This window comes from Apaloderma vittatum, unplaced genomic scaffold (genome assembly GCF_000703405.1).
Source record: "Apaloderma vittatum isolate BGI_N311 unplaced genomic scaffold, ASM70340v1 scaffold2737, whole genome shotgun sequence".
NCBI classification, from domain to species: Eukaryota; Metazoa; Chordata; class Aves; order Trogoniformes; family Trogonidae; genus Apaloderma; species Apaloderma vittatum.
In genome coordinates, this window is record NW_009724338.1 from 22,025 (window position 1) to 36,663 (window position 14,639).

Sequence of the window (14,639 nt, forward strand, 5' to 3'; positions counted from 1 at the left end):
TCAAATACTGGATTTGGAATCTGTACTGCTTTCCTTGTTCTTTAGACCCTGTCTTGTCCAAGATGACAAACACTGTAGAAAGGAAGCAACTGCTCTGCAAATAGCGGATTGGTAAATACTAGTATAAACTGTCTTTCTTTAACTGGGAACCTGCGAGAGGGCTCTGTTGCTCTGGGTTGATCTTCCTGGAATGGAAGTCAGTCAGTTCATCTTGCCTTTCCCTGGACGGATGTGACTGGATAAACCTCATGCAGATACTCAACTGGTGTAGCTTAATTTACAATACTCTGATTTGGGCTCCTTTTCATCCCGAAATCATAGATTTGCTTGTGCTGAATTGTCTATAATGGATTTCATCTTTTAAAGAAATGAATTGATGCTGTGGTCACTGTCTTGTTCTCTAGTTGTGCCACCATGTAGCAGCAGCTTCTGTTTTCAACTTGACCTTCCTTTCTCCTGGCAACTGGAGTTGAGAGTACAAATGGCAGAGAGTAGACATAAAGATTTGATCATTCTATTTTAGCTAGCTCAGTAGGTGACCTGAAATCACAGTGTTGGTGTAGAGTTGAAAGCTTTGGAAGGTACTGGTGGCTTTGAAGGGCACTGCACATAACAAGTGTTGATTGTCTTCTGGGACTTCCAATCTCTGCATCACTTACCTGAGAAAAAAAATACGCCAGACTGACTGATGTGTCCTGTTCTCCCGAGGAGTTTTTATTCGCATGGCCTTACTTCCATTGGCATTTTCTCCTCTTCACCATACCTGTACCCCATTCCTTACCCCACCCAATCAATTAAGGGAAAAAAGCATGTGCTGTCAAATACTAGCATTCCAAATCATCACAGACTTTTGCCTGTTTTCGAACTAGTTTGAAACTGCACTGAAAGGATGCATTGTATTTTTTTTTTGTAAATGACGTATCACCTGTAAACTGAAAAAAATAAATATTACCTTCAAGTATCTCTCTCTGACATGTATAAGAACAGGTCTGGATGAAAGCGTTCTCTGCGCACTGCTGAATCAAGGAAGAACTAATACTCAGTCCCTGTCATCTTCTCTCACTTCAACTTTGAAGAAAAAATGAGAAGGAGATAAGGAATTAACAAGTCTTATCTCTGATTGCTTCCATCACCCATCGAGGTATGATCTTGAGAGCTGAAGATTACAGGGGAATGGAAATCCAGCCAGGAAGGCCGGGAATCTGAGTAGCTGATGCCTTGTTACTGTGTGTATACCAGTGGATCCCTTTAGTGCAAGGGATTATGGTTTTGTGGGTGGTTTTCCTTTTTTTGTTGTTTTTTTTTTTTTTAAATGGCTGATGTAGTTGAGGTTTGGCTTTAAGCCAAGTGTGCATGTGAACTTTGACAAAAGATTTTCTTTAGTAGGGATCAAGAGCTGACGTGAAACAAGTATTGCTGCTATTTAAAAAAAAAGTAAATCTGTCAATGATATAGGAAGCTGGTACTGAAGATTGTATAAATGTGGTCTATCCCAGAAATTCGGAGAAGTCGCTTCTGCACACAGGTGTCTTGGATCTTCATTCTGATCCTGTAAAATCCCTGTTTGTCATGTTAAAGTCTGCCAAAATGGAGATTAGAAGTTTTGACTTGAATTACTAGGATCTAACTGCCAATGGAAAGTGAAGAGGAAACTAACAGCTACTAAGGAGCTGCACTGTAACTTACTCTGGAACTATCAAGAGCAGCTTAGATGAAGCTTTAACCAGGCTTTCGAGCTGCAGTGGTAATAACGCTGCCTGATACAGCAGCTATTACTGTGTTTTCTGCTGTTTCTTTAAAAAGAATTTAAATATTCACAGGCTGAAATTCTGGAGCTATTTCAGGGTTATTACTGGCTAGTTTTCTATACTTACAGAAAACTGGTGCATATGTATAATATGGATACTTAAAGTGCCTGTTTTCTACCACCACAGAGACTGAGTACTGACTGCTTTGAGTATTACCTAGCCAAGAACTGATTGTGTACTTCTCACTGAAAACCCCAAAAATTCAGAATCCTGTTTGTATCACTTGAGTGGATCACACTGGAGACCCCTAAAACATCCTAATAAAACCAGGTGGTTAGACATTATCTTGGGAGACAGAAGAGGACTGAGCTCATGTCACCTCTCCAGCTGGGTTCACCAGAGTAGCTCGCTACAGGTTTTGATCCATTCTCTCCCTTTGGGATTCCCGGGGAGGAGGGTCCAGGACACGGATTCCGTTGTCTGTTGCAGACTGCACTTTGTGTTTTTAAAATTAAGCGATCAGCCCATGAGAATCCTGCACTAGTTTAATCCTCCAAAGGTAGTAGTAGTAGTCAGTTCCTGCTCTGTTGCGTGTCAAACTAGTATAGAGAGGGGAGGGAAAGATGGAGTAGTTTAGAAAAATGGATGTATAATAGTTGTTATGATTTAGAAGTTGGAGCCCAGTGATGGCCGTCATGGATGCTGATTGTTGATTACGGGGGAGGCACTAATTAATGCAGGAGACTTGACTCAAATGGTAAATTGTTAATTTTTTTATATTTATTTTTTTTTTCAACAAATAAATCTTCATTTCACCTTATGCTCTGTGGCTTGTTTCTTAAGAGTTCCAGTACAGTGTGTACACCAAAATGCATTGAGAAATAGAGACCAAGAAAGGCCTGCTGGAAGAGATAATGCCACTGAGTGGAAGGGTGTGACCTGTCTTTTGAGGGGAAAGATGCTGCGGGGTTTGGCTTACTTTAATGATATCTCTCCTGCGTAAAACCCACACCTAATACCTGGCTTCTGGGAAGCTGTGGACAGAAAGACTTAACCAGCAACAACCTCTCTAATCCTTTTGCCTGACTCCCTTCAACCTCAGGTGAAGACTGCCAGACAGCAGCAGAATTAAAGCCCATTCAGACACTGTTAAGGAGGCAGTGCAGTGTATAGAGCAAAACTGTGGCAACAAGTGAATCGCTGTAACAAAATAGTAACCCACACCACTTGAGCAATAAACGGGAATTGCAACAAGGTGAATTTAATACATAATTTCAGGCAGGACATGTGCACCAAAACCCGTTACAGATGCTTCTGTAGTAGTAGTTCTGTCTAGCAGCTTCTTTCATTGGCCTTAAGTAATGCAGAGCAGAATTTGGCCTGTTTTGCTTACTGTGTTAAATTTTAAGGTTTCCAAGTTAGAAGTTGGACATTCAAGGAACTTTGTAAAGGCACATATACAACTAAAGGACAGAGGTGGAATAATAATGCTTCTAGATTACTTGATAATTTACTGAAAAATTCATAATACTAAAGCTGAATTCAGAGGATTTTTAGAGAGAACAGCATTCCCATTTCTGTTCTACAAAAAAAAAAAAAAAAAAAAAAAAAATGTTCCCATTTCTGTTCTCCAAAAAAAAATAAAAAAAAATAAAGCCCCCAAAGGTAACTAAAACATTGGGATGCATAAAAAGCAATGTTAACTGCTACTGTGTTGAACTGATTCCACCTCCATCTTCATCCTAGCTGTAAAAATACTAGGAAATACTAAAGTATCAGAGGAGATATAAAACTTCTATTTGAATCAATTTTAGAATTACACCAGCCAGGCTTTTTGTTGTTGGTTTTGGGTTTGGTTTTTTTAATGTAACTGGTAGACTTAGCAGTAGATTGTGACACAACTAGCAAGGGAAGATGAAAGCCAGCACCATTGTGCCCAGTGAAGCTTCGCTATTTACCTAGCTTCACTTTTTCATCTCTATGCCATAGAGATCACAACGTTTCTGGGTTAAAATAGGAATTTGTTGGCGTATTTCTGCAAGTTTCTTCAGATCTGTGGGAGGAGGAAGAGAAAGCTATTAGAACAGGACTCAAAAGGGAAAATTCCTGACTCACTGAGGTAAGGTGGGGAAAAGAGCAGGTTTAATGGTGTCCATAGGGCACTGCAACTGGGCAGCCAGGATGGAAAGAAGCCTTAACTTTACCCTTTCCTATGCAGCAGCTTCCTTGTAATGAAGGAAACTGGAAGAGTATAGTCAAGTGCTGCTTGTTCCTGCTTTAATATAGCCTCAGCTGTAATGGCTTGTGCAAGCCCACAGGCTTAAACCATCTCTCATTAGTCTCATGATCTGCAGTGAAGAAAGCAAGCAGGGAAAAAAAAACACAAAAAAACACCCCAGAAAACTCACACAACCTTTACCCTTACCGATATCTGTATGTACAACTGTTTCCTCAGCCCCAGCTTTGGCTATGACTTCACCCCTGCAAAAATTAAGCATATTTGTTCACAGAGGTCTCGAGACATCAGTCCAGTTGCTGCTGTTTGTACAAAACGGAGTTGCTACCCTTGATGCCTACATCAAGCTGTAAAGACAATGCTGTCCTAAAAATAACATCATAATTGATAACTCTGGCATGGTAGACATGGCTTCCAGGCTCTATATGTGGCACATTTTATATGTGACATATCCATACTTAACATAAGTATGTTTCTGAAAATCAAGAATCATGGTAAGGACAAGTATGAGAACCGGTGCGTGTCAGCGTGCAGTATACCTCAAGGGGAAAGAAACAACTTCACTGAGGACAACCACATATGGGAAAGGCTCTCTCCTTTCCAGATCCTACTGGTTTTCAATAGGAGTATACTCTTCCTCTGCTTGAGCTATTGAACATTATTTTATTATCATACCAAGTTAAAAGCTCAAGATATAGATAAAGCTTTTTTTTTTTTACTTTGCAGTCATTTGGAAGAGAACTATCCGTGGATTTCTTGGAAAGGAAAATAACTGCCTTAAGATCTGGTCACTTTACCTTCTGTACCTGTGCATGAATTGTTCTAAAGGTGAGAATATGTCTCTTACCTAGGCTGAAGGCATTCTTACGTCAAAGCAGCATTGTTCTTTGCAGAAATGAAATAGTTTTGTGTAAGCTGTTTACGATGGTTCAGTTCTGGACAGAGAACTGCCATAATGGATAGTATATAATGGACTGAATTTCAGCCACAAGTTGAAAAGGTCAGCAGCTTAACTAATCCTAAGTATTAAGTAGCTGCTTTGCTACTTGATGAAGAATAGATCCTGTGAAACTAGTTTCTTTCTTGTTTTTCAGTCAGACAGCTTTAAAGGATGATTTTGAAAATGTAGGCTTAAATCTCAGGTGGTTTAAGAGTAAAAGGAAATGTGACTGTCAATTAGAACATATTTTTAAACCAAGAAATGGTGTTTTGTTTTTCCACTCACCATGGATTTACAACAGTGCTGTGTCCCCAGGCAACATAAGATGCTTTTTCATCTCTAGCAGGAGATACGGTAGCTACGTAGACTTGATTATCAAGAGCTCTGTGTTCACAGAAAGATGAGGGACAGGGGGAGAAAAAGTGAGTATTTTTTACGCCACTAATTAACTCAGCAGAAGAGAAGGAATTCATTCTGAAAGAGCAACCTCTATGACCTCCTAAGGACTAGCCTGAATTGTAAATGATATGAAGGTCAGAGAAAGCAGCGCCTGGAAAGAGAGCACCTACTCCAGAGTTAGTGAGTAGAACAAATTACATGTTCATTCAGTGTGTAGTGAAGCTGACGGAAGCTGACTAAATGAATAAATAACAGAGCATTCAGGAATCTCAGGGTCTATTTCTCTCTGTAATTTAGAACAGTTCTCAGATCGTTGTTGGCTCTTCTGTCTAGGAGTTTCTGTGTGAAAGGTGCTTACAGAGCCATGGGGAAAAAGGTCCTTGAAAGGGCATAACTGCGTTTGAGCTGGCAGGAGTGCAGGATGAGCATTTCCTGCTTTTCTCCTTGATGGCAAAATCGTTTTGGTGTGCCGTTCAAGACTTGAGGGGTGGTGTAGCTCCCATAGGAGAGTGGCCCTGCACCACTGCTGATAACAGTGTCATTTGAAACACGAGCAGTTTCACATGCTCAAAAAACCCCTCCCTCTGGACCAGGAGGATAAACTGTTACTTAGTTCTTACCGCCCCCTTTGTAGCAGTTCCCAATGAGCTGGTCCTGTTGTCAAGTTAAAAGCTCCCGGATATATCAGCAGCTGGCAACCTTTGTTAAAAAGAAAATTAGAACCCAATCATCATTCAAGGGAAGATGGTCTACTCTAGAGTGGTCCTTCACACTGAGACTCAAGGTTTCTTTCAGTATTTCCTGACCTTTGCCCACAATGGAATCAAATAGAGCCTGTCATGCATGCCATGAAGATACACCCACCTCAGCCACCCCAGCAGCAAATGTGTATCAGGAAGTGATCCTTACTTTACTCAAGGAGAACAGACACTCATTTGAATAACAGTCTCGCTACAAGATGCATATTGTGTGGGTGAGGAGAAGAGTGCCTGATCACACCGACTACTCAGTATGTACCACCCCAAAACAGCCCTGCGTAGTTCAGGCCTCAGGGCTAACCATGTACCATCAAGTGACCTGGCCTCACCTTTCTGTCCATAGATTTGAGCCATCTCAGCAAATCTGATGTCGTAGCAGATGCCCAGGCCCACTTTACAGTACGCTGTTCTCAAAACACAAGAGACAACAGTCATATCCTATTGCGAGTACACAAAAGCAATCACAAGACTCCCTTGTTGCCATCTTGCCAGCTGTTATTTTATAACAACAGAAGCTATATTTAAGTGTATCCTTAGCTGTTACAAGCATTGGCTATTTAGGGTGCAAGTAGTCTTATCTGCCCTTCAAAAATAGCCATTTCCATAAAATCATGTTATATCAGGTCTCTGTGTAATGTATTCCCCTCTGATTTAGCTGCAGGACTCTCAATTATTTTCTTTTCAAGGCTGCTCTTCATGGACTAAAGAAACTACAGCCATGTACTTTCTTACAGTGTGCACGCTGCAAAGAAGAAAAAGTGACCACAGGAGACAAGACTCTTCAGAGAGCTCAGTAAACAGGATCTGTTAACTTCTGAACACTGAAGACAGGGGTGTTCAAAATAATTGTCTCCATTATTATATCATCCACACATGAAACAATATGCTAGCATAGCCGTTTGCCACATATATTCTTTTCCAAGCCATGTTTTCTAAGAACCATTTTAAAAGACGTGACTGCTATAAAAAAATACAGTAATTTCTTTTTAACAAATCAATAGGATCACTATTTATTAAGGGAGGTGCCATGAGGTAGGCTTCAATCCTTTCTACTCCTCTGTCCTTTTGCAGTCATTGCCTTTTTTAGAAGATACAGAAATGACCCACGCAGTTGGAACAAACTTAAGCTACATTTTCCTTGGTTGTCAAATGCCTAATATAAATTGAAATATAAGTCAAAAAATCCACTGCTGAGGAGGAAGAGAACTCCAGAATGACTCATGCTATTGTGGTAGAGCCGCTTAAAGAGAGGGCTTATTTCATACTCACGAGTATCAAACATGGAGAAACTATTCCCTGGACTCAGTGTTTCAGACTCTTTGAACTGTATCTTCCCAGGAACATTGATGTCAAACAAATGAACCTGTAATTATAGTATGATTAATAACAATTTCTTTGCTTGGTCTTTGTGTCTCTTTCTATTAGGCACGTGTTCTCTAGTTACTATTATCTACGCGGCTCTTCTGTCAGGACCCCAACTAAGCATAGCTTAAGATTGTGAGATCTCCTAGAGATGATTTAAAGCATTTTTCTTCTTTAACAGAATAAATACACATGTCTGAAGTTATGTGGTGAAAAACAAAACAAAACAAAAAAACACATAACGAAAACACACCAAAAAACTTCAAAAAACCAAAACCAACCATTGCAAACAACATATAAAATCCCTGTGACCCAAGGGATGCACATATCAAACATATATACAGCTTACCAAATAGAATGCCCTGTCCTTCTCCCATGCAGTAATAAAGAGTAGTCAAAACCAGCTAAAAAGTATAACAATTAATTTGTACTACAGCTCTACACTTTCTTCATGGAAAGAATCCCAATCTCAATATAACGAGAAATTTTGCAAAAGAAAGGATGCATACAAAATGTCTTGAATTTGTCGGGATGATTTTAAAGTATGTTAAAGCAGGTGATCTTTTCTTGAGATTTGAGTCCCACTCCTGCAAAACTTCTCCAGAAAATACCTTTGCAAAGTCATAAAGTTCCCATGAGTTCAGCTCTGCAGATGCCTCAGCCCCTGCACTTTTATCCCTCCCTTGCAAGGGAAGATTCTGTTCCTGGCTGGAGATACCAAATAATACAGCTGCAGCTGATTTTTATATTATTATTTGTTCATATTTACACAGTATAAGCCTACACTTATTCTACAGACATCTATCAGGCTTGCAGACTGGTGCGGCAGCATAGAGGGAAGGCAACATACTACTTCAGAAAGCGATCTAACAGTGTAGCTAAGTGTAGAATCAGTTAGAAGAATAAACTAATACCCACATCTCAGAGGTATTTTGCACCATCTCATTTCTTCCAAGTAACCTTGCATTCTCTTTGGTTTTCCTTGAAAGAAATAAGCTGTTGTTCACTTAAGGAATAATACCTGCATGTATAGTCAGATTAACAGAAACTGCACCCTGCAGTTATGAAGAGGAGGTGGTTTCTCCGAAGGCACAAAGCCTTCTGTTCAGGTGAAGATCGCAGTAAGCAAGCACCTCCCACAACCAGCAGACACAGCTTAACTGTGGACTACAGCTGACGACATTCATCATACATTTAGCACACAAAGTACATAAAGAACAGTATTTATGATAACAGAAGGGTACCAATGATAATCCATTGGTAACTTGAGGGAAAATCCTGGTCTCATTTAAATGGCACTATGTTTTAGACCTAGACCAATGTACACAGATGATGTGGATCAGGATTTACTCTTCAACACAAGTCTTCCTACCATCTGCATTTTGTCATCGTTACCCAGATCAAACTTATAAGCATCTTTGAAAGGGGTGTTTACATGCCCCAAATTGCATGCTATTTTAATGACAGTACGCAGCTTATTAGTAATGCAAGATTCTACTGATTCACATAACCTTTAGGCAGAGGTAAAATCATTTGCGTGACACTGCTGAGAAACCTCTTAATAACCATATTCTGCCACCTTACCTTCCTGTGTTTTGCCAACATAGCACCATCAGGCCCAAAGACAGTACACGTATTATACAGCTTTCCACCATCCTCTTCTGGAATGGATCCTTTGTAAAGGCAAGAACAAAGATTTTCCCCACTGTATTACATGAAATTTTGGTCTGATGGCACTAATAGACATTGCCCATTTTTCCCCTCAGTGAGATTGTCACTACGAGTAAGCTACCTCCAATGAGATATATGCTGCACTCCTTTGCAACTTCTGAGAGCTTTTGTGTCGATTCCCCAGGGATCTTCTCTGCATACGTCTTAAAGTATTGTGTTCCATATGGAGAATTAAAGCATTCCTAGAATTAGAAGGGAGGTGGGGAAAAAAAGTCACGTTAATACCCAGTAGCACCACTGCAAGGATACGTACTTGACCTTTCAAACTCCTCTCTATCAATGTTCTCATACAATCTTTAGTTACAGTTTAGTTTACAGGAGTTCAATAAGCAAAAGAGAAAATATCAGGAGGCTGGGAAGACCTGAACAATCTGAGAAAATGCAGTGGGTGTGTTGCTGCATGTGAATGAGTGTGTGAATGTGTGCCAAGCTGCAAGTAAGGAGGCTAACACATTTATCAGTCCTGACTTAGCAAGACCACAAGGGATGTTCTCATCAGAACAATGAAGTGAGTTCCATCCATATAATCATAGAATCACAGAATGGCCTAGGCTGGAAGGGACCTTAGAGATCATCTAGTCCAACCTCCCTGTCATGGGCAGGGACGCCTCTCAACTAGATCAGGCTACTCAAGGCTCTGTCCAACTTGGCCTTGAACACCTCCAGGGAGGGGGCAGCCACAACATCTCTGGGCAATCTGTTCCAGAATCTTGCCACCCTCGTACCGAGTAATTTCTTCCTAAGATCCAATTTAAACCTATTCTTCAGTTTAAATCCATTTCCCCTTGTCCTATCACTGGACACTCTTGTAAAAAGTCTCTCCCCAGTCTTCCTGTAGGATCCCTTCAGGTATTGGAAGGCAGTTACAAGGTCCCCCCAGAATCTCCTCCAAGCTGAACAATCCCAGCTCCCTCATTCTATCCTTGTGGCAGAGGTGCTCCAGCCCCTGGATCATCCTTGTGGCCCTCCTCTGAACACGCTCCAACAGATCCACATCCCTCTTATGGTGTGGACGCCGGAACTGGACGCAGTATTCGAGGTGGGGTAATTTCACAAGTTACAAGCTAAACAGATCCTCTAAAAACTCATGCTCATCTACAGCTCACAATTTCTTCATTTTTAAAGGACTTTTGCAAAAGCATGCATGCCTCAAAATTACTTATTATTTTACTAGAACAGTCCTTTAAAACATCATTTTCTCACAGCTGAACAGTGTCTTTTGTCTTAGGCTGTAGTTAAAGATTTGCTAAACTCTCAGGCATGTAATCTTTAGACAATAAGACTAACAAGAGTAGTTTAGATGCCTGAGATGATCAAGATATCCAGAACTTTTACCCTGAACTGTATTTGCCAGCTTCGTGAAGATGTGAGACATGCCCCCCCCACACTTTTTTGTCCCCTAAAGGAACACAGATGAAGGTCGCTGCTACGCTATGAAACAGTATGAGCACCTACTTCCCAAGCATCTGCCTCAGTTATTACCTTTGCTCACTGGAAGTTGCAACAAGACCCTCAGAAAAGAAAATAAAGCAAAAAAAAAAACAGGCTGTAAATAAACATTTATGCCTTTTCTGCTCAAGCAAACTTCTTGGCAACTGTAGTACATTCTACTGAGCTGGAATAACTGAGCCAAAACTGGATGGATGTTTTTGCCCCATACACAGACACTGGGCCAGCAGGTGCCAGCTAACCCACAGCAGAATTTGTACATGCAAGAGGCAGGAAGGGAAGTCTCCACAGGGTTCCCAGACTTTTGGAAGTTCGACTGAACTTCCCAGGAAATGAAAGCAATGCCAGCTGCTTCCACCTTCATCAGTGTCAATGCAGGTGGTATTGAAACTATGGCCTCAAGAGAACAGGCAGAGTTCTGTGGAAGCTTGCTGCAGCAGCGCATGGGGCTGCTCGTAAGCTGCTGTTGGAACAAAACAACAGACTGCACACATCGCCTAGTCCTGTGCTGCCCAAATTGGTAAGAATACCAGGACAGATCTTTGAACTGCTTTCTATAAATTCCTAGATTCAAATGGATTCTGGTTTTATTTCTTTATCCATATGGCCATTTTTTTTCTGGTTCAGAAATGAAAGAAATCTTAACACATCAAGGCTAACATGTCACAGCAAAATTGCCATGTGCCTTGGCAGAGGTGTAGATTATATGGTCAGTGCAAGTTACTTCCATTCTTTATGTAGTGTGACTTTAAAAAAAAAATTTAAAAAAAGGTGAGGGAAGAGAGTATTTCATGCCCACATCCTAATGTCAGTACAAGATTTACCTCCCAAAAGTCTGGGAAAAACCTTGCCCTCGGTTTTACCCTAAAAGCATAACAACTTCTCACTGGCAAAGTAAGCATCTCAGCTAAACAGGTCTTGAAAACCCTATGTTGTACACATGGTGAAACCAGCAAATAATAGATAATCTCAAGGTAGGAGGCCTAACCAGAAAGATCAAAGGTCTCATTTGCAACACAAGAGCTGTGCTAGCACAGAGGAGCTGGGAACGTTGCTTAATACTTTGCCTGAGACAGTAAAAGGGAAAACATTCTGTGTGTAAAATATTCAGACCAAAAGTTCACCCAAGAGGACTTTGCACTCCTGAGTTAAGTGCTGCAGGGCACAGAGGTAACACATATACTCCCAGAAAGAGAGGGGAAGGAAAAAAAAAAAAAGCTCAAAGCTGCACAGGGGAAGGTCATCCTGTTGCCAGCACATTCATCTGCATGAAAATTCAGCAAAGTAAGCATGGCTGAAGTCAAAAAAGTAAATCAGATCAGTAATTTTAAGTAGTTATTTATGTTCCCATACAAGGAAATCACAAGAGAAATACATTTCAATCATAATTCAGCTACAAATGACCTGCTGGAAATGTCTTTAGCCTATTTTGTTTCTCATGTACTATCTAATCTGGAATGATTATGACAAAGAGTAACACCTGTTTTCTTTCATCTTGATATCCACGTTCTTTAGCTGAAAATCACCTTTTCCTATGTTTCTAGCACAGAAGGCTCCTACAAACATTCAAACCACAGTATCGCTTTCATAAACTCAGAACATATGAGTGATGGAATTGCTTGGGATTTTACCCATCAAAAACTTAATAAGAATCATTTACCATGAAAAAGACAACCTGTGTATTTTTTTTTCTTGTTTTTCTCCCCTCTTAAGTGTACTGCTAGACAGAACCCCTGGTTTTGTACCTATGTTGGGGTCTTATAGAGCATCTAAACTATCCAAGGAGAAACAGGAATATATAATGTATTATTAACACTAGAAAGAAGTTTCTAAAGGTCTGAGGTATAGGTGCTAAGTGGACCATAATCTTTACTCACAGGTAGAGCCACCACTTTTGCTCCTTTAGCTGATGCTTCTCTCACCAGTCCACAGGCTCGTTGAAGGTTATCTGATTTAACAGCAGATACATGAAGCTGGATAAGGGCCAGGCGAAAGTCTAAAGGCAGAAAAGGAAAAATTAGTCAGCAGAATTCCCCCTGGAAAAACTCTTCCAAATTTGAATTCATTAACAAGCATTTAATAAAATTAATTTGCATAGATACGAACATCTACACAAATTGCTTCCACATCTTTTTACAGTCTGTCTTACTCCGGTGTCTTAATACAGGAAGACCACTCAAACCTGGGCTTGCTAATAGAAATCATACATCATCATCACTCTGCGTAGGTCAAAGACCCTGGAGTACACACACCAGTAACGCTTAGCCTAAGCAGTACCTAGCCCAAATTCTAACAGAAGATACCGTGTGACAGAAAGGAAGATCGCCTAGATCTGTTTTGTCCTTCCCAGTTTGCTACATGCTTTGTGAGCTTTTCTTTTTTTTGTGCCTGCGCCGGATGAGCACTTGGTGTCCTAAAACGCCACTAGCTAACTAAAGGATGGGACAATCCCCAAAGCACCAAATACGGGAATGGTTTGCTTTTATCCCTCGAATCACACCTAGCCTGGCAAATGGCTATAAAAACCAATAAAGATAACATGTTTCCTTACCATTTCTTTGTAACTTGGCTTCTAGCCAAGTGACAGATCCAAGTATTATCAGCATGATCTCTACCACAGCTAAGGAGAATTTATATTTGCAGGCTCTTGATGTACACAAGTACAAGTGATCAAATCAAGTTTTGGGTACATTCTTTGGACTTTCTTCCATCAGTCTCCTAGTACCGTGGGCTATAGTAAAACACATCCTGATCAGGTAGAGCTGTCTCCTTTTGGGAAAAAAAATAAATAAATTGCTCTTGCTTCATAAAAAGAGAGTGCCCCAGTTTCAAAGCACCTCTCTTCTCTGGAAAACTCTCCTGTCATACAGTTAAAGACCGTTATAGGATAAAGGAAAACCTGCAAGCAACACAGCCTCAGTGGTCAGGGAAACAGGACAAACTGGTTCAAGTGAAGACTAAGGCCAGGAACAGTCTGACAGAATAACTTTTGTCTTACCTTAGTTCTCACTTCATTAGCTAAGCAGCTAATTTCTAAAGGTTAAGAAAATTATTAACTGCTACTCAAGAAAATTATTTACCAGTCTTCATGTGAGAGAGACTTAATATTTGTTCTATTGAATAAACTGAGATTTTGAACACCTATAACTACTGTCAGCTTCCAGACTCACCTAGATAATCATACTGGGAATCTGCCTAAAACTTTCCCATAGTTGTGGAATGTGCTTTAGCTCAGAGAGATTCGATACTTAAAGACTTACATTTCCGCTTAAATTCACTTTTGCAAAAAAAAAACAACACACCCCCACAACAAAACAAAAAAACAAAACCCAACCCCAAACAAAAGCGCATGTACTAGAAAGAATTTTCACTAACTTCCTTCCCATAATGCTTAAAACACCAGGAAACCATTAACCTTATTTTCCCTAGGCCTCAGGTTTGGAGTTTGTTAAAGGACAAAATTAAAACTCAGTCACAACAAATACAGGTACTTGTGCCCACAGCTATTATTTTTTTAAATGCCAAGATGCAGAAGCAGTACAAAGACACAGAAATGCACAACAGTGCTGTAGAGGCCCAAGCCCTCGTCTTCCAGCATTGCTAAGCTGCCTCAAAACCTTCTTTAAAATCAACTATTAGGATAAGGCTACAGCAATGTAAACTACGACCAGGTAGAATTGCATCAGAGTAAAATAATGATTTTCATTTCTTTCACTACGAAGCACGCATTTTTTGGAAATCATCAGAAGCTCAACGCCTGGTTTGTTCCCATCAAAGGCCTCGACAAGCCAAGCACTGCGGCAGAGAGGTGCTGGCAAGGGGCTGCCACCAGCGTGTGGCAAAGCGGGAGCGCCCAGGGCAGCTCCCTCCAGTACCTGCGTTATCTCACACCCTTTCAAAGGGTCAGAAACAGGTGCTGGCAAGGGGCTGCCACCAGCGTGTGGCAAAGCGGGAGCGCCCAGGGCAGCTCCCTCCAGTACCTGCGTTATCTCACACCCTTTCAAAGGGTCAGAAAC

The 14,639-nt window shown here is 40.7% G+C and overlaps 1 protein-coding gene across 1 annotated transcript; it reads right to left on the reverse strand.

Annotated features, from left to right (window-relative positions):
• Window positions 1-3,625: 3,625 nt before the first annotated feature.
• NIT2 (nitrilase family, member 2) lies at window positions 3,626-12,619 on the reverse strand (the record flags this gene model as incomplete). Its single annotated transcript, XM_009872432.1, has 9 exons — window positions 3,626-3,801; window positions 4,174-4,229; window positions 5,210-5,308; window positions 5,944-6,022; window positions 6,411-6,485; window positions 7,351-7,444; window positions 9,028-9,116; window positions 9,236-9,356; window positions 12,501-12,619. Coding segments are annotated over 9 exons (821 nt in total), but the record flags the coding sequence as incomplete, so codon positions are not given.
• Between the last annotated feature and the right edge of the window lie 2,020 nt (window positions 12,620-14,639).